Genomic DNA, 22,562 nt, shown 5'->3' with positions numbered 1-22,562 from the left:
CTCCCACTTTACAGCCAAAGTACAAGTGATATGCTTTCTTTATAATAGGAACGAAATTCCACTTTTCGCTTCACTTCGTAAAAAACAACAATTTGCTCTGCACTGCAAACACATTTACGCGACATGTTTCTCCTTAGTATAGTCATAGAACGATAAATAATAATAATAATAATAATAATAATAATAATAATAATAATAATAATAATATTATTATTATTATTATTATTATTATTATTATTATTATTATAGCACCCACCCATCCAATATCTCACCACGACTACGTCCGAGATGGCAAATTGTAACTACAAAAGAACGTTACATAACATGTTTTCTCTGGCAAACTCTTCAATACAAACTAAACCGTGAAATGGTTGATATTTCTTTGTTAGCGATGAAGTGCGAGCAATATGGATAGCCTGAGACTGCGCAGGAATTTATTTCAGGACGGGTTCTAAGTTTTTCGGGGGTCCAAATACAATTTGAAGCTAAATTATATTAAAATTTGTAAAATTGCACCTAAAATTAGACTAAATTTACAAACAAGTCAGGGTGTCAAGACCCGCAGGACCCACCCCTGCGTATGTCACTGAGGATAGCCAGGAAACTAACCGTCAAACAATGGAAGTTTGTTGAAATAAGTAGACAGCTCCTGTTGCCACGAACCCTTAATTTGCCCAGCAGAGCACATCGGGTGATAACGTATTTCTTTGAAACCCGAACCAATCTTCAAAAACTAATTTCATATTCGTTATCAGCACCGTAAAATTAGTAAGAATTGGTTAGTTTTATCTCCGAAGCATTTTCAGTGTTGATCAGTGTAATACGAGCTGGGATCGAACCAGGAACCCCACGTGCCAGAGGTGGGTGCTCTACTACTAAGCCACCGCGGTCACTATGTGGTATCACAAAAGCGAAGCATAAGACTCATAACATATAAACTCATAAACCTAAACAGAAACTTACTTCTTCACAGGTTTTGTTTTGGGTTTTTCAGGTTTTGCTATTCGGCGTTTAACAACACTATAAAATTGAGATGCCGGAGGCTCATAATCCGGAAGCAATGCCAGACAATTGAGTAAAGTTTCTTGGAGAGCAACTACTTGTCTCACTCTTATCACAACCTGAAATTAGAAATTGCACAATATATTAAGCATTCGTAATATAAAATAACAAGTAGAATGTACTCAAAGACCAAAATAGAAAGTGAAATAATTAATAAAAATAATATGATACATTAAATGTACATTAGAAACCATTTTTTTTATATATATCTCTTATTCTAAATGGTATCTTATTCTAAAATCACAGCAAATGGATTCAGGCTTCTTTGTTCCTTTTTCAATGTTATCTTCCTTCGTTACATTACCCAATAAAACATGGTTATAGGTTCTATCTATCTGTTAAAATAAAAAAACAAGCTAGCTTGAATAAAAAAGCAAAGAAACAAATAAGAAAGTTCAATCCACTCTTTCTGCAAGTTGGTTAAAGTTGCAGAAAATGTATCACATGGAAAGCCGTTAAAGGTAATAAAGTATTTCACATTTTGAAGTTGAAGAAGCACAGGGTGTTCACATGAAACTTCCGATTACAAATATTAATTGCATGGAAACTATTAGTGCCAGAGAATAACGGTTTGCGGCATCTTGAAGAGCAACTGAAAACAGTTTTTTTGCTGTTGATTGTTAATTGTTGTTATTTGTTGCAGGTGTTCAGTAACAAAGTCCATATGAATTTTTGTTATTTGTTGCAGGTGTTCATAAAAAAAGATGACAAGAGAACAAGAGAGAGCGCAGTGTGTGGTGTGGTTGGCTGAGACTAAATCACCAATTACCGTGCAAAGGAACTTCAGACAAAAGTACCAACGGGGTCCACCAGACGTCAAAACCATTAAAACATGGTTTGAGAAAGTTTTTAGTCACGGGGAGTGTCAACCGACAGCCTGGCTCGGGCAAAGCATGAGCGTTTCAGGAAACTGTGGATGAAGTCAGGGAGGCATTCACTAGAAGCCAAACAAAGTCAGTTCGCAGAGCGTCATGCGAGTGAACATCCCACGTTCAACGGTCCATAAAGTGCTCCATAAAAGAATGCGTTTGTATGCATATAAGGTGCAAATCGTTCAGGCACTACAGCCCGATGACCTACCAAAACGAACCAGGTTTGCAATGGAGATTCTGTAACGGATCGAGAATGATACCGATTATTTGGGGAGGGTGATTTTCCGTAATGAGGCAACATTCCACGCATCAGGCAAGGTGAATCGTAACAATATGCGCATTTGGGGTTCCAAACCCCCATACGTTGTTCATGACAGTGTTGGGTAAGTTACTTGTAAAAATGTAACGCGTTACTGGTCTCAAAAAAGTAATTGTTACTTTACTTCGAAAGTAACGCGTTACTTTTAGGTCCGAAACTTTGAATATGTGAAAAAATCTTATTACTTCAGTTTTCCGTGCTACTATTATTACCGTTATTATTATTATTATTATTGAGGGTCTAGGTTGAGTATTCGGGCTCGAGCCAAACATCATTAAAAGTTATAGGGCACTGGCCAAATATCTTAAAATCTTCTCGGCCCGGGTTTAGAATTATCAACGACTTGAGCAGATCGGCTCACAGCTCATTCACTATCGACCCAAACCGAGAAGTGAGCCGAGCCAACAGCTCACCCAACCGAGTCGGCTAGAACCCTTCTTTCAGTTAAGTCGAACAGAGCAGGTGGCTCATCCCAACCAAGCCAGCTCGAGCCGATGGTTCACTCCAGGCGAGCCGGCTCGAGAAAAAGGCTCAGTTAAGCCGAGCCGAGCTAAGCTTTTATAAAAAAATCTCTTGTAGTCTCGCTATCGAGACGAGACGAGATGCGAGCAGTGTCCCTCTTGTGAGCAACACTAAAAGTATTCCATATTACTGCTTAACTTACATTTCTCATGACTTTCGCTTTCCAGTGTAATCAGGCCATGATTTCAAAATGAGTTAAAACGAGCGAGCCATTTATCAAACTCGACTCGACTCGAAACTCGACGTCAAAAACAGTGAATCGGCTCGGAACTCGACTCGAGAATATTACTTTTGACTCGACTCGAAACTCGACTTGATTCGAGAATTTTGCTATGTAAAATTTAAAATACAGAATATAGAGAAACATTACACTACAACCGACAAAATAACACATGCACTGGGGCTGAATCAAAACTTGCCAATAACTCTAAAATCGATACATGCTTTTTAAAGCTAGTTGTTCCAAACTCTATAATCAACGGGATTTTAGGATATGCAAACTGATCTAAAAGAACTCTAATATTAAATACCGTGAACATTACATCAATAAAGTAGGCCTGCTCATCAGAACAGAGTTTATTCATATTAACCCCTTACTGTATGTCATTAATTATGACACCCTAGTTGTTGATAAATATTTCCCGCCAGGGCACCACTTTACTTTTAAATTCTGTTCACCATCATCTTCAGCTTTTAAGAAAAAGTATTCTTTCAAATGCTCGAATGATAAAATATTTTCGTTCTCCATCTTTATAAAAACAACACCAATCAAAGTAAAATAGACTACAAGTACCATGCACTCGTAGTTCACTCACTGAATGTATTGATTTGGAGCTGTCAAAATCTAAGACAAAATCTTCCAGGTGCTTGCAATCAGTACACGTGATTTCCCTGAGGCTGTCCTCATCTTACAAAAACAGCAAGTGGCACTATATTTTGTTATATAAATAAACAAATCAAATTGTATGAATGTATTTGCAAGCCTACCAAAATAAAATTCGTAAGGCGAAACGGGAAAATGCACATCGAGATCTCCCGTTCCGCCTTACATTAAGATGAAAAGTGATAGGTTTTACATGCAAATTTCATTGCTAGAGGTCATAAGGCGAAACGGGAAAAGGCGAACAGTGCAGGAATCGTCGATCACTGACATCATTCATGCTCCATTGTTCCATTCTGAGAAATTCACTTACAGGAAACAAACATTTGTTTCCGAAAAAAATATACATATATTGTAATTACTCATCCGAAATGTAACGCGAAAAAAGTAACGCAAACTAGGTACGTTACTTAAAAATTTGTAACGCGTTACCGCTACAGTTACTTTGGAAAAAATGTAACGCGTTACTAGGAAACGTTACTTAAAAAGTAACGCATTACAAGTAACGTGTTACTTGCGTTACGTTACTTCCCAAGACTGGTTCATGAATATGTCAGAGATAGCGAGAAAGTGAATGTATGGTGTGCTTTGGGACGCGACAGAATTATCGGATCATTTTTCTTCATGGAGCACACAATAACTGGTCCCGTTTATCTGGATATGCCTGAACACTTTACTTTTCCACAGCTACTCCCTTAGCAAACAAACGTGATATTTCAACAGGGTGGTGCCCCACCGCACTGGTGTTTAGATGTTCGTAGGGCTTTCAAACGTTTCCACAGAGATGGACTGGACACGATGGACCCACTCCTTGGCCCCTACGATCTCCCAACATAACACCTATGGACTTCTTCCTATGGGACCCTATGGGACTATGTCAAAGATATAGTCTACGCCACACTTGTACGTGATATTGCCGCTCTTCGTCAGAAAATTGAAATAGCCATCAATTTGATCACACCGGACATGCCACACAACACATGGCGGGAGACTGAATATTGACTGGACATTCTGAGAGCTACTAACGATGCCGATATGGAAGTGCATATATAAACAAAAAACTGAGTTGCTCTTCAAAATGCTACAAACCGTTATTCTCTGGCACTAATAGTTCCCATGCAATTACAGGCTGTCTACTAAAATTCCAAAATGAAATTTCGTGACTTTTTCGTGACCTTTTCTGTACGAAACCATAAAATTTAGTAACATTCTCACGAACGAATTTGGGTACGAATTACGCCCAATTTTCTTGCATACGATAGAAGCGTGCTTTGTTTGAAATTTGGTAGCGTCAAAAGCCGACCACAGGCATTTTTGGTGGTGAATTTTGATGTTTTACACAACAAAATTTTTCAATCTCTATTTATTTTTGTACAGATAAAATGAATCGTTACTCAAAAGCTAAATTTCGTGACTTTTTCTTGACTTTCATGACCGTTTTCTGACTTCGTGACTTTCGTGACCAACAGACACCCTGTTTTAAAATACTTCAGGACTGAAAGTTCAGAAAGCCAATATATAAATTGCAGATATGTCATCAATTCGTTTCTCTAGCAAAATTACGAAGTTGTCAGAACACACCAGAAAAAATTTCGATTGCACCCAGTAAAGTCGATGGTTTTCTTTCAAAAGGCCCTTCTTTATGTTGACAGTATGTTAAATCAAGCGTAATGTAACTGGTGTACAATAATCAAGCAGACCTGTTCTGTGGCTCCGTAATCCTACTCCCTTGGAGGAAGATAATGCGGTAGGGAAGGTCTGTTCTATGCGAGGCTATCTTGCACGATGGTATGTGGTTGCACCAATGCACTGGATTCAAGATCCAGTGTGGTTCGGAGCCCACTATATACCGGTAGTACATACTGTCCTTAAAAACCTTGGGTGTTGCACAAGAACAAAAAGCGTAACCAACCAGAAGTAACTTCTTTCATTTTTCGAACGCCTCTGTAGTAAATTTATCTATTAAACCGTGCTCTATCTTTGCGTTTGAACAAAGGCACTACTAAAGGGAATGTCGTCGCGAATGATTTCATATAACAGGGTGTCTACCCAAACTTCAAATGAAATTTCGTGACCTTTCCTTTCCCAAACCATAAAATTTAGTAACATTCTAAAGAGTGAATTTGGGTGCGAATTGGGCCAAATTTTCATGCGTGCGATAGAAACATGCTTTGCTTGCGATTTGGTAGGGTCTAAAGCCGAAAATAGACATTTTTGGTGGTGAATTTTGACGTTTTATAGAACAAAAGTTTTCAGTCTATACCATATTTCTCCAGATAAAAAGAATTCGTGACCTAAAAGCTAAATTTCGTGACTTTTTCTTGACTTTCATGACCGTTTTCTGAATTCGTGACTTTCGGGACCGATAGACACCCTGAATTAGTATTTGTAATCAGGGAGGTTTCACGTGGACATCTTGTATTTTCTTGTGAAGTGACGTTAATGTTGAAATGTCAGAAAGTCGACATTACCAACGATAGATTATGAAAATTGCTTTTATAATTTAAAATTTCCAAGATTTTAGGTGTGATTTTGAAGACATAAAATACGATTAGAGCTGCTAATTAGGAGAACAATTTTTATATTAACATGATGAATTATCAACTTCTGGCTGTTAATAAAGGTTATATAAATTGACAATATGATTTGCAGAAAATGTAACAAAAGTAAAAGTAAAAATTAACAGTGATTATACATATTAGTTTAAGAGTTTTAGAACACTTTTAAATTCAAGATTATGTCCTGTTCAAGTTTCCTCTGTTTCTGATATTTTTATAATTGTTTCTTATATATATATATATATATATATATATATATATATAGATATAGATAGATATATAGATAGATAGATAGATAGATATCAAATATGCATCATAAGGCTTCCATAAGCAAATATATTACTGTACATACCTTTGGTATAAGTTCTTTATTCTCTTGCGATGTAAACGCATTAACCACTTCTCTGAACCAGTTGATGCAATAAAACAACGACGTACAGACTAGCGATCGCTCCATCGTGTCTAATGACTCGAAGTTCTTAATGGTTTCAGGTGTCGGCATGCTTACCGGACAGCCTAAAAGAGCATCTACAGAATCCAGCTTTCCGTCATGCAGTTTATAGCGAAGAATGCGGATAACGCGGAATAATGGATTCATTATCTGCAAATGTAGCAACCTAAAAACGAACAGAAGTAACTTTAGATTTTTCGAACAATTCACATATTTTGTAACTATTCTCTACGATCTACTGCTAATATTCAACTACGAAGATCTCTGTATGAAATTGAAAGTTCTCCTACTTTAATTTATATTATTACTGAAAACCTGAAAAATGAAAAATAAATAAGAAAATTCATGTGCGAATTAATTCACATTACTTGTACACTCATGTCCAAAATTATTGTCGCATGTCTATAAATATGTTGTTGTAGGAATATAATTTGATAACGAATTCGCCCGGTATTTCTTATAATATTAGTATGTTTATAATCGGCCTAGACATGTATTATATTTTTCCTCTCTCTGTTTTTCTTTTTTTTAGGAATCAATAAATTTCGCTACAGTATGTAGCAAATTTCATGTCAAAAGAGCAGTAAATAAGAACAATAAAACGAAAATAAAACTTTCTTGCCCATTTAGCAGCATTTTGTTTTATTTATTCTAATTTTCGTATTTATAATTCTTTTCCTATGAAATTTACCATAAATATACATTTTCCGATTATACACATAGTATCAATATTAAAAGTACCCTGCAAAATCATTATCGAATTATATTCTTACAAGAAGACAGTTATAGATATGCGACAATCATTTTGGACATGAGAGTACATAAAAATGTGTTAACCACTCTGCTGGTACTTCTCATGTCGTGAAATGTTCTCATGAATTTAATCAGAACCTTAAAATAAATATCTGTGCGCTTCATCCCTTGTTTTTTGAAAAAAAAATTTGACTTTTTTAATACTATTTTGAATCTATATTTTAGTTTGATAGTACTTTGAATTAAATTTAAAGCTTACAATTAAAAAAAAAAAAGTTTGGCTTTTCAAGTTTTATATATATCTATTATAGCAAAATATGGTACAATCCGTGGCAAAAAGCCTGCAACATGAGGATGTAAGTTTATTGTGAAACTACGCCTAACAGCACAGGGAATGAACATAACGTCTAAGTGGAACGAATCACGCCAGGATAAACCTCAGCCTCCCCCGTGCACACTTATTTTGGAGCAAAAGACTTCGTCATTTCACAATAAACTTATATGCTCATGTTGCAGGTTTTTTGCCGCGGATTGTACAAACAAAATAAAATGGTTTGCTGGATAGTGGACATTTACTTTAATTTAAACCAGATGTTAATGTAAAACGCTTGAAAAGTTTTTCCTAAATCAATATAAAAACTCTTACCGTATTTGCGCGAATATAGACCGCACTACTAAATTTACGAGAAAGTTGTGTGTTGCAGCTTTGGAAGTGTGTATCAATCATCCATTCAAAGCTAGTCTAAGACAATTCTATATCATGAAATTGCATCATGAACTAAGCAACTTCGACGCCAGGAGGCAGTTCGCAACGTGCATCTGTGTCAGAAGTATGCTGTTGGATTTTGATTGCTTGGCGGTCAATATCGGAAGAACTTGCCATGAAAAGTTTCAGAAAACTGGAATTTTCAATAACCTTGATGGGATTGAAGATGATAGTGACTCTGAGCAGCCATTCTGTATCGTCTAGCGAGAGTGAAGAATCAGACGCTGGTGATGCAGTTTTGCTAAACAAAGTTGCTTTTCTTTTTCAAGAACAGGTACTATATATAAATATAATGTATATATTATATATATATACACACACACACACTGTTTAACAAAGATACATATTCCTGTTAATAAATGTATTAAGTGTACAAATGATTTTTGTGCCAGAGTGAAGTGTTACCAGTACCAATGAAAGTGGCAATTTTTGGGAACAAGGCAAGTTTTTTTTTTTGCTCTTTTCTTCTTAAGGCTTTAATGGTTTACAAAAGTAAATGCAGTAACTTATAATGTTACTAATTTTAACCCAGAAGATGCATGTATGTGTCATTTTGAAGTTGGCGATTTATTATTTGAGGGGAAAAATCTCGATTATAGGCCACACCATGATTTTTCGAGCAAAAATTTAGGACAAAAAGTGCGGCCTATACTCCCACAAATACGGTAATCTTGTTCTCCCCTACTCGGAATTCAGAATTCATAATAGTCATCGACAAAAGTAAATAAGCATATTTATATACTTATATATAAAATGTTACTTTCTATTGACAAAGACTGACGGATCATCAGTTGCGAGATTGCAGAGTGCAATGAATTCAGAATACATTAGAAAAGAATTAATATGAGAAATAAATAAATGCTGAAGAGTAACGCAATGGGGGTTAAAGTTGGACTCAAACAGCATTGGAAGTATTACTATCTATCTCAGTGACCCCGAAAACTATGAAATTGACACTAATATTGTTCACTTTGGTTACGCTATTTTTCATGCTCACCAACTCTCCATGGGGACTAAAACCGGACTTGAATGGGGTCGGAAGTGTTACTATTCCATCTCAGCGATTCCAAACTCTATATTTACACTAATATCGGTTATTTCGGACATACTATTTTCCTTCCCCCAATAAACACGATGATAGGGGCTAAAGTTGGTCTTGAAAGGCGTCAAGAGTGTTACTATTCATCTCAGAAACCCTGAAAAGTATGGATTTGACACTAATATCCGACGCCTCGGGCATTTATCATCTCCCTTTAAGCATATATTTTGTCCCATAACTTCCTCCAGCGTGCTGAAATTCAAAAAGGGGCCTCTGTAGATGATTAGATCTGGTAAAGATCTATCCGTCTACTAAATTTAGAGGATCTACGAGATTCTTTTCTATGTGAAAAGCTGATGACAAACAGATACTTACTCAACTCATCATTTTATTAGTACTAAAGACAGCGCATAAGTTACGCATATACAAGAATAAGTCGGAAAGTAAGTTATCCTTCCTTGTTCTCTCTCAGAAATCGTACAGCAATAGAGCAAAAACGACATCGGTTTAACGCGAGAATCATAAATACATCATTTTGTAACGTACGATCAAGATTCCCTCAGATGGCGTTATCATAGTCCTAGCAGAAAAGTTCGGATAAGTAGTCCATTCTGTACCCAACAAGTATGGAGTGAAGTTTATGTTTTAACCTCACAGTCAAAGGAGGAAGTGCGAGCAGTTATGCAACATGAATGGATCCTCGAACGTCAGGTGTTGAATTCATAACAAGCTCGTGGAAATGTACGGTCCACACGGCATGTCGAAGCAAATGATGTGGAAATTATGCCGGCAGTTCAGTGAGATAGGTACACTGAAACCTGAACAGACGTCAATAACCATAGGAGAGGAAAGCACCAGGAATGTATTTGAAACAAATAAGAGAATAGACGTGTCACACTCGATGAGATCGTCGGAAAATGCAGGGCACGCAATTTTTCCAAGAGTTATTTTTAAACCTTATCAAGCGGTATGGCAAATGCATCAACGTTCTTGGTTCTTACGCTTTTGTTCTTTATTTTCGCAGCATATTATTTGTTTGCATAAACATCTCTGTCCATAACCTCTAGGGGAATTCACTTTCCGACTCATCCTCGTATATCTTGCAGATTACAATATTTATTCAACCCACGCACTACTTAGTTTCACAATACCTTCCTCCTGAAGTTACTGGGTGATTTTGTTTATTATCTGTTCCCTCCTGAATTACCAAACTAGAAATGTTAACAACAATATGGTCCTCGTCCAACTCATCTATAGCATATTGAGGAGAATCTGGAACAACCCTCCTGTAACAAAAATCACATGTTAATTAAATCTCTTCATCTAATTATTAGAAAAAAATTGAAAAAACACACATTCTAGTATGCAAATAGCAGTTGTAGAAATTAAACATGAATAATATAAAAATTCTTTCATACTTCATAGTTACAGGGCTTGCTTTTGGTTCGTGTATTCACAGAATCAATTCCGCTGGGAGTAAAAAGTCTCGGGTCCTATTTTAATAGTACATCTCATCAATATCTTTTACAATAATCTTACTTCTCACAACGATGTAGCTGCGTAGGAGTACCCCATCAGTTCTTCAAGGGAAAGTTAGGGGTTCAAATTCTCGCCATACAAGAAATGAAATATTACTATTTTTTAAAATAAGTTTTTACCTTAGTATACGTCTGTTATCAAGTAATTATCGAAAATTTCAATGCAAACTCCAATCTTCCCACCGGCATTTTCTGAAAGCATCTACAGCAAACTCGTCACATCACATGGCATTCATCGTATCAGAACACAAAAGTTTCTATATGTATAGTACACTAGCATATATTACCCGCTTCGCTGGGTTGAAATGAAAATTTAAATGCACAACTCCATATCTCATGTGTTTAATACCCGTGAAATATGCTTGCAGTAAATGTTAACATTATATCGCCTGTCATTTATGTTAACCCGCCGAGTGACACGGTCATGCGGGTTGCATATAAATACGTTTATTTTTACCTATGATGAACTAACAAAGGATTTGTACGTTATGGACACTTGAATGGTCAATTATCTCAAGACACTGGTAATTAAAAATTAAAGTGATATGATAAAAACCATCTAGGGTCCAAATCCTAATAACCCCCCAAAAATAAAAGAAATTGGTTCAGCCGTATTAGCGTGATGAGGGAACAAAGGATTTGTACGTTCTCTTTTATATATATATATATATATATATATATATATATATATATATATATATATATATATATATATATATATATATATATATATATATATATGGGTCGTTTGCAAATAGATTGGACTTTTGAAGTCTTTCAATAGTAAGTTAAAAAATTGTTTTTAAAAATGAGTTCTTTTCGAGAGACATATTATTTACAAGTGTATCAATCTGGTATTCGGAATTTTTACATAGTTCGTAATGATTTAATATATTTTGAGGGGAAAGATAAATAGAAATGTCATTCTCCTGGGTGTCCCTATGTACAATTATTACTAATAACCCTTGTATATTTTCTTTTGATGTTAATTCTATTTCATAAATTTCACATACAATATTTGAAATATATGACACTTTTTCAATTCAAAAAGAGAAAGCAAAAAAATATTTTTTATAATAGTTTCTATAACATCAAACTCTGTCCTTAATATTTCTGTCATTCTCCTGGGTGATTTCTCGTCTCTTTCAAGATCACATTTGATTACATGTACAAAATCGTAAGAGTTCATTTTTATACAGATAGTACCTTCTATATCTGTGATATTGGCAACACTGTTCAACCTGCGTGTTGCGTCAGCCAGTTTCTGAGTGAGTGTACTGAGAAGTAGGTGTGTGATTCTTTGCAGCATTTCCAGTCATTCTTCTGGTAAGTCATTTTAGTTTGTTTTTTACAATATATAAATTAATTAGCTTTCTTGAGAGAGACAAAACAGATACGTTTAAAATGAGTACATCATTTCATGTATCAGATAAATGCAGTGTAAGATTTTAACGAAATGTTACCGAAATGTCATTCTCCTGTCACAATTACGCAGTCATTCTCCTGGCATTTTCGTGCCAGGAGAATGACCGACTAGCCAGGAGAATGGCAACTGCTACGTGATCAGGAGTCAGAGCACCCAGACGTTACTTATAAGGAATCTGAAGTGGACTTCCTTGTCACTTGCAGATGGCGAGAAATAAGCAAAGTAATGAAGAGCGTCTTCGGAAAAAAAGGGAAGCTTAACGTCGAAGATATGAGAGACTGAAGCAAAAAGCTGTGGAGTGTCCTTCCTTCGCTGCAGAATTGAAAGAAAAGTCCAGAATGAAATACCAAAGAAGACGGAAGAAAGGACAGGTTAAGCTCATCAAAGAAATGTCAGAAAGAGAAAAGCGAATGAAGAGAAAACAGTGGCGTCAAAACACAGCAAGAATGAGACAAAAGCGGAGAGTAGCAATTAATACAACTATTTCTTGTGATATTATCCCACCAGACAGTGCTTCGGAACGCAAGGATGTTCCACATTCCCCAGAAATTGTGGCAGAAATTATAAAGACAACAGAACAGGAGAAAAAGAAAGTGAGAAGAGAAAAAAATCGCGAGTTGAGAGTAAAGGATGAAGTGATTAAATGTCTGAAGAGAAAGTTGGATAAATACAAGAAACGGCTGCAAAGATTGAAAACGAAATCTTCTAGGGAAATTAGCTCAAACAAAGAATCATTTTTAACTCCAAGAAAGAAAGTAGGAAAGCTCATAGCTTCAAGAAATAAGAGTGAAATAAGAAAAGGACGTCTCTTTGGTGAAGTTGTTAATCAACAGTTAACACAATCAGTTGAGACAATGAAGGGTGGGGGTTCGGAGAGAAAAAAACAAAGTTACACTTAATAACCAGAGGAAAAATATTAGAAAAGTATCGGATGTTGTCCGCAACTAGATTTCTGAAGAGAGGGCGCGTAAAAATGTTAGAGGCAGAAAATACCAGAGTGCGCAAGACAGCTACTCTGAAGCTTCAACAGGATATCATCTCGTTTTACGAGCAAGACAATGTCAGTAGAATATTCCCAGGAAAAAAGGATTATGTCAGTTCTAAGTGTGGAAAGCATCAACGAAGAGTATTGGAATATAACATGACCACCTTATATACAAAGTATTTGAGAGATAACCCGAAAAGGAAATATATCAGCTATAGCACGTTTACCCGGTACCAGCCATAATGGGTGACGAAAATGACTATCGGTGAAAGAGAGATGTGCAAATGTGTGAAGCATTCAAATATGAAAATGTTAATCAAAGCTCTCTATGCATATGGCTGTTTAGATGTGTCAAAACCAGACTCGGTGTTAGAAATAATTTGCTGTGACTCGCAAGAGGGACAATGTTTATTAAGAGAATGTGAAAGATGCAACAAGAAAACAATCATTTTCAAGGAATTTGATGATCATGAAGCCGAATATTCAAAGTGGATCACAAAAACTGAAAATTATACAGATAGCAATGGATCGGTCAAATCGGTGAAAAAAGTCTTCACGAAAATAAATACGACAGTTTCAAAAATAGCAAATGAGTTAATAGAAATAGTAGATAATTTTCGAAGCATGTGGCTCGAGTAAGACACTAACAAAATAGTTTGAGATTGCATAAAGAGACCATAACTCAAAGAGAAGCAATAATTCACATGGATTTTAGTGAGTATTATGCATATAAATATTCAGAAGAAATACAGTCATTTAACTTTGGAGGATCAAGACAACAAGTGGCAATGCACACGGTGGTCGTTTATACCCGCGACAAAAGTGAGTCTAACATTAATATACGAAGTTTTTGTACTCTGTCCAGTAACCTTCTACATGGAGCACCTGCGATTTGGGCCCATCTTCAACCAGTGATGAAAAAACTGCGTCCGACTATAGATATAATCCATTTCTGGAGTGACAGCTCTGTTACTCAATATAGGAATAACTTGATGTTTAGTATTTTGTGCAGTGATTTTTTGAAATGTACCCAAATGTATCTAAAGCAACCTGGAACTATCATGAAGCTGGTCATGGTAAAGGGGCACCAGATGGCATTGGAGGCACGTGCAAACGAGTGGCAGACAACATAATAGCACAGGGTAAGGATATTGCAAATTCAGCAGCTTTAGTCAAGTGTTTAAAAGAGAGCAAGTAAAGTGTAATCATTGAAGAGATATCATCGGATGATATTAAACAAATGCAGCGCAAATTATCCAGGAGAAAGGTAAAAAAATTTAAAGGAACCATGTCTGTACATCAAGTGGTCATTGAAAAGGACACAAGTAGCAGACGATTACTCAGAATGCGAATGCAGAATGGTTTTGATTGTACAGACTATTGTTATCACTATGAATTAGGCCAGTACTCTAATTCTCAAATTCCAACCAAAGAGAAACACAGAGTTGAAGACATTTATAGTAGTGATGATGATGCATCTTGTGCAAATGTTACTACTTCGGGACTCATTAAAGAGGGAAAATTTATTCGCGTTAATATAAAGGGTAGAAAAAGGTCATTTCAGTACATTGCACTGTGTAGAAGTGATGTGAAGGATGGTGAAGTGAATATTGAGTATCTTATTCAATGTGATAAAGATACGAGACTACGGAAGAGGAACCTCAATGGTATTACAGTTATAATGTTCATGAAGTTACTGAAGTTCTTCCACAACCAGAAATTATTGTAAAAGGACAGCGTGAGTTCTATAAATTTTAAGTATAGAATAGTAAAAAAGTACTCTGTGTAAGTTCTTTTAAATTTAATAATACATTTGCTTCTATAGTATTGTAAAAGCTAATGATCGATCTCTTACATTTATTATTGAATACGGACAAAAGTCACACTCTTGTAGATAAGATCTTGTTTTATAGAAGTTGTGTGAAAAATATATCAATTGCATTAAATTTATACTTTCCAACAAACAAAGCTTGTATGATGAAACGGTATGTTTATTTTCAAAATTCTTGTCTTATAGCCGTCGAGTTTCAGATTAGAATTTGTGTCATAGGCTATATTCTTTAAGATAGCATGTTGCTGTTCCTAGTTTCGCACAAAGAAATGCTAATTTAAATTAGATTGAACGACTGTGATGTTACTGTTATATATCATTTTCTAAAACATACAATATATTATATACGTTTGTATGCATCTTGTAATTAAAACTAAGTATTATGTCGTACATATCGCTTCAATATTTTATGTTCTCCCTATTCTTTATATAATAATATAATTTTAAACTTTTTTCACGCTTTGACTCCTTAGTTTTTAACTGTAGTTAACGATTATCCTTGTATTAACGCTTAAGGTTATGTGAGTCTCTGGCTGCCAGTTATAAGCATAAAATTAAAAAATTATGTCATTCTCCTGGCTTCGCTGTCATTCTCCTGATGCATGGATTTCCCTTTTTGCTGTAAAAATGGTGAAAAACTTCATAAATGAGTTGGCCTCGACCATGAACGGTATAAATTTTTAGTGCGTATGATGAGTGCTAATTATGAGAATGATATTTTAATTATTTAAGTTTCGCCGTTTTTAGTCTTCAAAAAGCCAATTTATTTGCAAATGACCCATATATATATCTTGTTATTATCAATAATAAAAGTAGCACTTTTAAAAACCTGAACTTTTTAAAAACAACTCTCAGAAACTTATCTTCATATTACTCAAAAATTTTCTGAATGGTTGTCACCTTGTGACTATACACAGTGCTAATCTTCTCTTGTGAATAACGTGATGCATTCATAAGATTTGGTTTACTAAGTTTGGCTTATCATAAATATTCACAAACTTCTTAATTAAATAACTGACGTATATCAAGATTAGTCGAAGTAAACATTTGTAACCATGCGTCAGCTTAGTTCCTATTTCTATATTCTACTACTATTTAAATAAGTTAAAATAAGAAAACTAGTTTTGAATAGAATTTCCATTAAAAATTTCACTTACGATGGCGTTAACTGAAACATCTCCACTATAAAAGCTTCCTGGAAATCCGTCGTAAGATTCTCCACAGCCCATAGCTATGAACAATTTGAAAAAAACATTTTAATAATGCATTTAAAAGAATAGTGTAACTCATTAACGGTTGTTGAAAATGAAATTACAATACCAAACACACTGAACACACTTATAGTGAGGGGTCTCTGATTCGATCCCCGACCAAGTAAGTTTGTGGTGGACAACATTGTCTGTGGATTTTCTCGGAGTACTCCGGTTCCCCCCCCCCACATTGTTCTCATTTCACCAATTCTTCCATCATCATTTACTTGCCTTAATCATCTGTTTCCATTAGCCTAAAGGGAATAATCCTTGGACGTTAAACTAAAAGATTTCATTTCATTTCATTTTTCCTTTCAGGGACGTTATACCTTCATTCAAAGTAACGATTAAAAACCGAAAATGCATTTCTTTGTCTTTTCGATGTCTCTCTTATAACCCTATGCATAAATCAATAAATCAAAACACGCTACGGTACACACCGGAGTAAGAGCTACAATGTTCCTTCCTCATAAATGTACATCCACATCAATTATTACCACTCTCGAAAATATTTTGATTTTATTTCCATTTATACAATACTTTTAGAAATTAGTTGACCAAACCCCGGGAAGTGATTCCTAATATTAAATAAATAAATAAATAAATAAATAAATAAATAAATAAATAAATAAAACTAATAAACCTGAGTCGAAAAACGTCTCCTTTCAGAGTTGTAAACCACCAAAAATGCGAAAGATCACGTTTTAAAAGGCCTTGGTTTGGAAATCATGGGACCTATTGCTAGCGGTTCAAGAGCTTATAGGAACTAGTATGAGCTCTATCTAAATACTCAAATACTCACGTTTCAGAATCCTTCGGTACCGACGAGACAAATGCTGAATTAGCACTTAAAAGAGTACAACTGTACCTCCAACTTCTTTTACTCAATTGTTTCGCCGGTAAAGGACGAGGGTAACACATGGATATTTAGACAGAACGCATACTAGCTCCTGTGTAATTTCTTGAATTGCTTGCAATAGGTTCCTTAGTTTTCAAGCCAAGGCATTTTATTCCTTTGAGTCTTTTTGTCTACTCCAATGGACATTTATTTTAACCGGTTATTTCTTATGTTTGTAATGAAATGTTTTAGCTGAGAACATCTGATACATTTGATAGACACCATATGTTACTGATAATTGAATACTTCGTCATCTGGCAACACTACTGTGCACTATCAGTCTTAAAATGAAGAGGAATGGCTACCACGAAAGAAAGCGGGAAACGTGAGTTGAAGTTCTCATATCGTGAGTTTTTTTTTTTTTTTTTTTAAATACCACTTATGAAATCACTTTTATTGTTTTATATTGTTAATAATCAATTATCAATAAAAGTTTGCTTCAAATAAAATTGAGATTTGAGATGACGCTGTAAACGCTAAATATTGGGGAGCTTTGCTCTCAATATTTATTCAATTTTTAATATTTACAATTCATTACTTTTAGCAATTTTATTGTTACAATTTTAATATACTGTTTTTCATTTTCAATATGTTCATCGCCACTTATCCTTCCTTATTACATTAACAGTGTGATAAACAATTATATTTAAAACAGGCTAATTCGGCCAATTTGGCACGTGCCATCTTAGTACATATTCTTATTTCAAACAATTTATTTAAAACAAATTTAGTGAAGCAGTCCACAGGGCTCTAAGGCCGGGATTTCCTTTATAATTCTCCGTAAGGGAGATAACTGGAAATAGTATTATAGTATGCCATACTTATTTGTTAAAAATCTTTGTCCATTGTAATGGACAAATAAGACACAATAGTACTTTTTTTTACAGTTGCTAAGGTATGATCTTTCTCTTATAGTATTTGTATTTGTTAGATTAATTTACTGAAAGTTCCATAAACTGCAAATAAAACTCATATTTCTTTATCCTATAAGCATCCATGTGTGGCCGATTCTGTGGGCCAAGGAGGCTCGTCACCCAAAGTTTGCTTGGGTCCCCCAAGATTCGGATATTTTTCTTGAATCTTTACTTCGACATCTGATAGTGGAACACATACACTCAAAGCCCTTCCCTTCTTTCCTGAAGTTGTTCAAAAATTGGCGCCGCTGCAAGCACTATTTGTAACAATTAAATAATTTATATTTGAGTTGTTTTATGTAGTACGACGAATTTTCATCTTTCTTTTGTGGAACTTCCATCTTGAAAAGGATGCAAATTCCATTTTAAATCTATTGATGTCAGAAAATATTTCTGATTTATATCAATTTGAGTGCGTGTATTAGGTGTAAGCCGGTATTCACATATTCGGATAAGATTTCGGTTCAAGGGATGAAAACTTTGGGAAACTTACCATTAATGCATAGTAGATGTCAATTTGGCTGATTTGGAAACATGACAGAAGAAATACAAATATTTAAGGAAACAGTAATATCCTAGATCCCCCTCCTATCAAATTTTTCAGCTTTACAAAAGGAGTGCTCTTAAGTGTTAGAAAGCGCAGTAAGACAAGCGACATCAGAAAATTCAAAATGAGGGAATACACATAATTCCATTTTTTTCATGACTTATTGTATTATAAATGCTATTCTACATTACTCTCTTAACGAAATAGTGTAGTGTGTAGTAACGAAGAAGCATAACTGGCATACACGAAACGGCATTTAACAAACTAGTTTAATTTTTTGTTGATAAAGAATACGTTCGTTCCTCTAGATTAGAATATTCCACAAGATGATCGGAATTCAGTTCAATTATCAACAACTGATATGAGCCAATTGATTATTTTCTCAATACATACATGATACTTATGTAGATAATATGGTTGAAATTATCAATCTAAATGCCCTGCAGTCAGGTACGTCATTCAAATAAGTAAATAAATAAATAAATAATAACAACAAAGCAGAAATTATTTCTTCCATACGTCTTTATTTGATGACAATTTGTCTGAAATATCCATATTTAACGTGATTGACAACCCTTGAGTCCATTTGTCCATTGGAATGCTGTAAAATGTAAATAAAATCTCCTATTATTTTTTTCTTTTGTATTATTTGCATTCCTTTTAACTCCTTCAAGTACTCATTTTTTTACCAATTAGAAGAAAAATCAGGTCTGAAAGGGTTAAAAGGTAAATTTCCGCATCTTCGGCTGTTCATAATTGAACGGGAGGTACTTTTTCGACTCACCTTTATTAGAACGTTTTTCTTTATTTTGATATAAGGAATCACCTTCTAGAGTTTGGTAATCGAATTTCTAAACAGTGCAAATCCGAAGATATGGTCCATTACATTCAAGAGTTTTACGATGTTACATCTTTTAAACAAAATTTAACCTAGTATGTAGATAAAAGGAAGTAATTCGAATGATCGAAATATTTCAGAAAAACGAGAGAACTTTTATGTGGGAAGTTATAGACGAAATACATGATTAATAAGGCCCGGATTTTTATGTTTTTACATATTTTTTCCTTTGTATGTACTCTGGTGAAAATATGAAATGTTCGCAAATTACGAAGTAAGGAGCCATATAAACCAAAATCACGTTACATATTTTTACACATTTTGAAGTCTGTTACATATTTTCCGTCTACTGTACATATTTTTACATAAATTTAGTTTCCTTGGTCCTTTTCGCTAATTTTCTTTAAATAATACACAAATAAAAATAGGTCTATATATGGAACAATAACTCAAAAAGTACTTTATTTAATTATCTGTATTTTTTCTCTTACTTTGTTCAATCGATTTGCATTGCGGGAAAGCTGGGTTAAAACAAATCGTACACTCTACTATATGCAAAGAAACGTCGTCTCAGTTATCGCTTCCAATCCTGAAAAAAGAAAAGATGTATATATATATATATATATATATATATATATATAAAAGAAAGAAAACAATATAAGGATTTTTGTGCTTATCGCCTTTGCAAGCAGACGCCACTCGGATGTGTGCCGACAAAACAAACTAAAACGCACACAGTTGGTTGGCTTTCTCACCTTTTTTTTATATGTGTAACCTCTACGGGTGGCGGTGAAAGAGAGGTGATTGGAGCGGCTAGGCTTTATCACTTGTTTCTTAAATCGAATAAAAAATCGCTTTTGTATTACTCGATGGCTACTCCGCCACTTCTTCCTTCAAACAAAGGGGAAAAGGATTCAGTTTCGCCACCGGTTTTTTAGTGTGCACGCTTGTGACCGAGTCAGTTTCTTGTTTTCAATGATGGCTTCCTCTTTAGCGTCAAAATTGAAATCGTGGATAGCTATGGACGACGCTTATACCATAGACGGTAAAATTGTTTTTGTCAAGTATGCGATAAGAAACTGGGCTGTTCAATTAAGTCGCAATTGAATCAGCACATGAAAACAGCTATTCATATGAAAAACAAGGTGTTACAGCGTGCCGCAAAGCAAAAACTTTTAACCCAAACAAAACCAGCATCTGAAAACAGCAGTGAATTTTAGAAAGACCTTGTCAATGCGTTCATAGCAGCAGACATACCGTGGTACAAATTGCAAGTCCCACAGTTCGCGTCCTTTTTGGAAAAATATTGCAAGAGACACATTCCTGACGATCTATTATCCGCAAGAGTTATTTGGATGTGTGCTATGAAGATACTATCAAACATATTCGAGTTGAATTTGGTGATTCGCATATATGGTTTGCAGTGGATGAAACTACAGACGTATTAGGACGTTTTGTTGCCAATCTAGTGGTAGGAAAGCTTGACCCTGATTCTCCATCACGACCATTTCTGATCTGTTCAAAAGTTTTGGACAAAACAAACCATTCCACAGTTGCACGTTTCGTAAATGATGGACTAAGAGTGGTGTGGTCAGAAAGTGTTCCCGCAGAAAAAGTGCTTCTGATGTGTTCTGATGCTGAGGCGTGCATGTTAAAAGTTGCCGATGCGCTTAAAGTGTTCTACCCAAACCTCATTCATATGTGCTGTTTGGCCATGGATTACATCGTGCAGCAGAGGAAGTGCGGATCAACTTCCCTGAAGTCAATGAGCTTGTGTCTTCTATTAAGAAAATTTTTGTTAAAGCCCCTGGTCGTGTGCAGTGCTACAACAATATGTTACCAAATGTGTCGCCACCTCAGCAGCCTGTACTGACACGGTGTGGCACCTGGATACAGGCTGTTAACTTCTACAATGAAAATTTTGATGCTGTAAAGTCAGTTGTCACCACATTTCCTGCAGAGTTCAGTTCAGCAGTGCGTGATTCTCAAAGTTCAAAAATCCTGTTGTTCAATGTTCACTAGCGTACATTGCAAGTAATTTCGGGTGGATTGCAAATGTTATCGAGAAACTAGAAACTTCAGGATTTACTTTGAAAGAAGCAATGACAACAATGGATGATGTGGAGAAGAAACTCAACATTATGCAGGGAGAAACAGGTGCGAAAATTGTCCGGAAGTTCCAGTCAGTTTTGAAGAGGAATCCAGGATTCATAACATTGAGAACTGCATGCAGGATGGAGAAGAAACAGAGGCCCCTAAGGAAATCAGCCCTGGAAAATGTCATTTGTTGAAGTTAGCGCCTGTCACTTCCTGCGACGTGGAGAGGTCTTTCTCAGCCTATAAAAGGATCCTGACTGACCAACGACTCTCTTTAACTCCTGAACACCTGGAAAAGTATGTAGTGGTTCATTGTGCATCAGCAAAGTAAGCGCTTTTTTCCTAAGATTTTTTTCATCATATATAATAATATGGTTTTCATTTTTCTGAGAGACAATTTCATTTGTTACTAGTGAAAGCTTGAAATATTTGTGGCAAGTTAGTGAATTTTTCGAATACCATCATATAAAATACTTAGTGGTTCATGGTGCGCTCCGAAAGTAAGCGCTCATTATTTTAAATAATATATTTTTTTTCTATTTCGATATTCAATAAGGTCGTTTTCATTACCCTATAGACAATTTCATTCTTTTTAAAAATTTCAACGTATTTGTGTCAAGTTAGTGACACGAAGTGTTTGAATACGCAGTTCATAATATAAAATATTTAGTGGTTTATTTTTCGTCTGGAAAGTAAGCACTTTTTGTTTTGAAGATTTTTTCTACTTTTATATACAATAATGTGTTTACAAAGTCTATTTGTTCCTTGTTAAAGCTTGAACGTACGCGTATCTATCGAAAGTTAGTGAGGTTTTCAAACGCACAGTTATAAATTTGAAATTTCCAAAGGTAAGCGTTCTTTCTCTTTTGATATTCAATAATGTGATTTTCATTTCTCCATGAGACAATTTTATTTGTTCTTAGTGAAAATTTGAACGTATCAGTGACAAGTTAATGACAAAGTTTTTCTATTGCGTAAAATTATTTAGTGGTTCATTGTTCGTCCCAAAAGTAAGT

The 22,562-nt window shown here is 35.1% G+C and overlaps 1 protein-coding gene across 1 annotated transcript in view; it reads right to left on the bottom strand.

The window, feature by feature from the left end:
• Nucleotides 1-959: 959 nt before the first annotated feature.
• The window catches only part of LOC145672567 (Fanconi anemia group D2 protein-like), a 114,300-nt gene continuing 92,697 nt past the window's right edge, over nt 960-22,562 (bottom strand). Inside the window, exons 15-18 of the mRNA XM_081741726.1 lie at nt 16,160-16,233; nt 10,374-10,508; nt 6,566-6,830; nt 960-1,121 (exon numbers count right to left, since the gene is read on the bottom strand). Coding sequence (XP_081597852.1) covers nt 960-1,121; nt 6,566-6,830; nt 10,374-10,508; nt 16,160-16,233 — 636 coding nt within the window. The remainder of the gene's footprint in view (nt 1,122-6,565; nt 6,831-10,373; nt 10,509-16,159; nt 16,234-22,562) is intronic.

This window comes from Thermobia domestica, chromosome 16, assembly GCF_964235325.1.
Source record: "Thermobia domestica chromosome 16, izTheDome1.hap1.1, whole genome shotgun sequence".
Lineage (NCBI taxonomy): Eukaryota > Metazoa > Arthropoda > Insecta > Zygentoma > Lepismatidae > Thermobia > Thermobia domestica.
The sequence above is the reverse complement of the archived record's forward strand: the minus strand, read 5'-3'. Positions and strand labels throughout refer to the sequence as shown.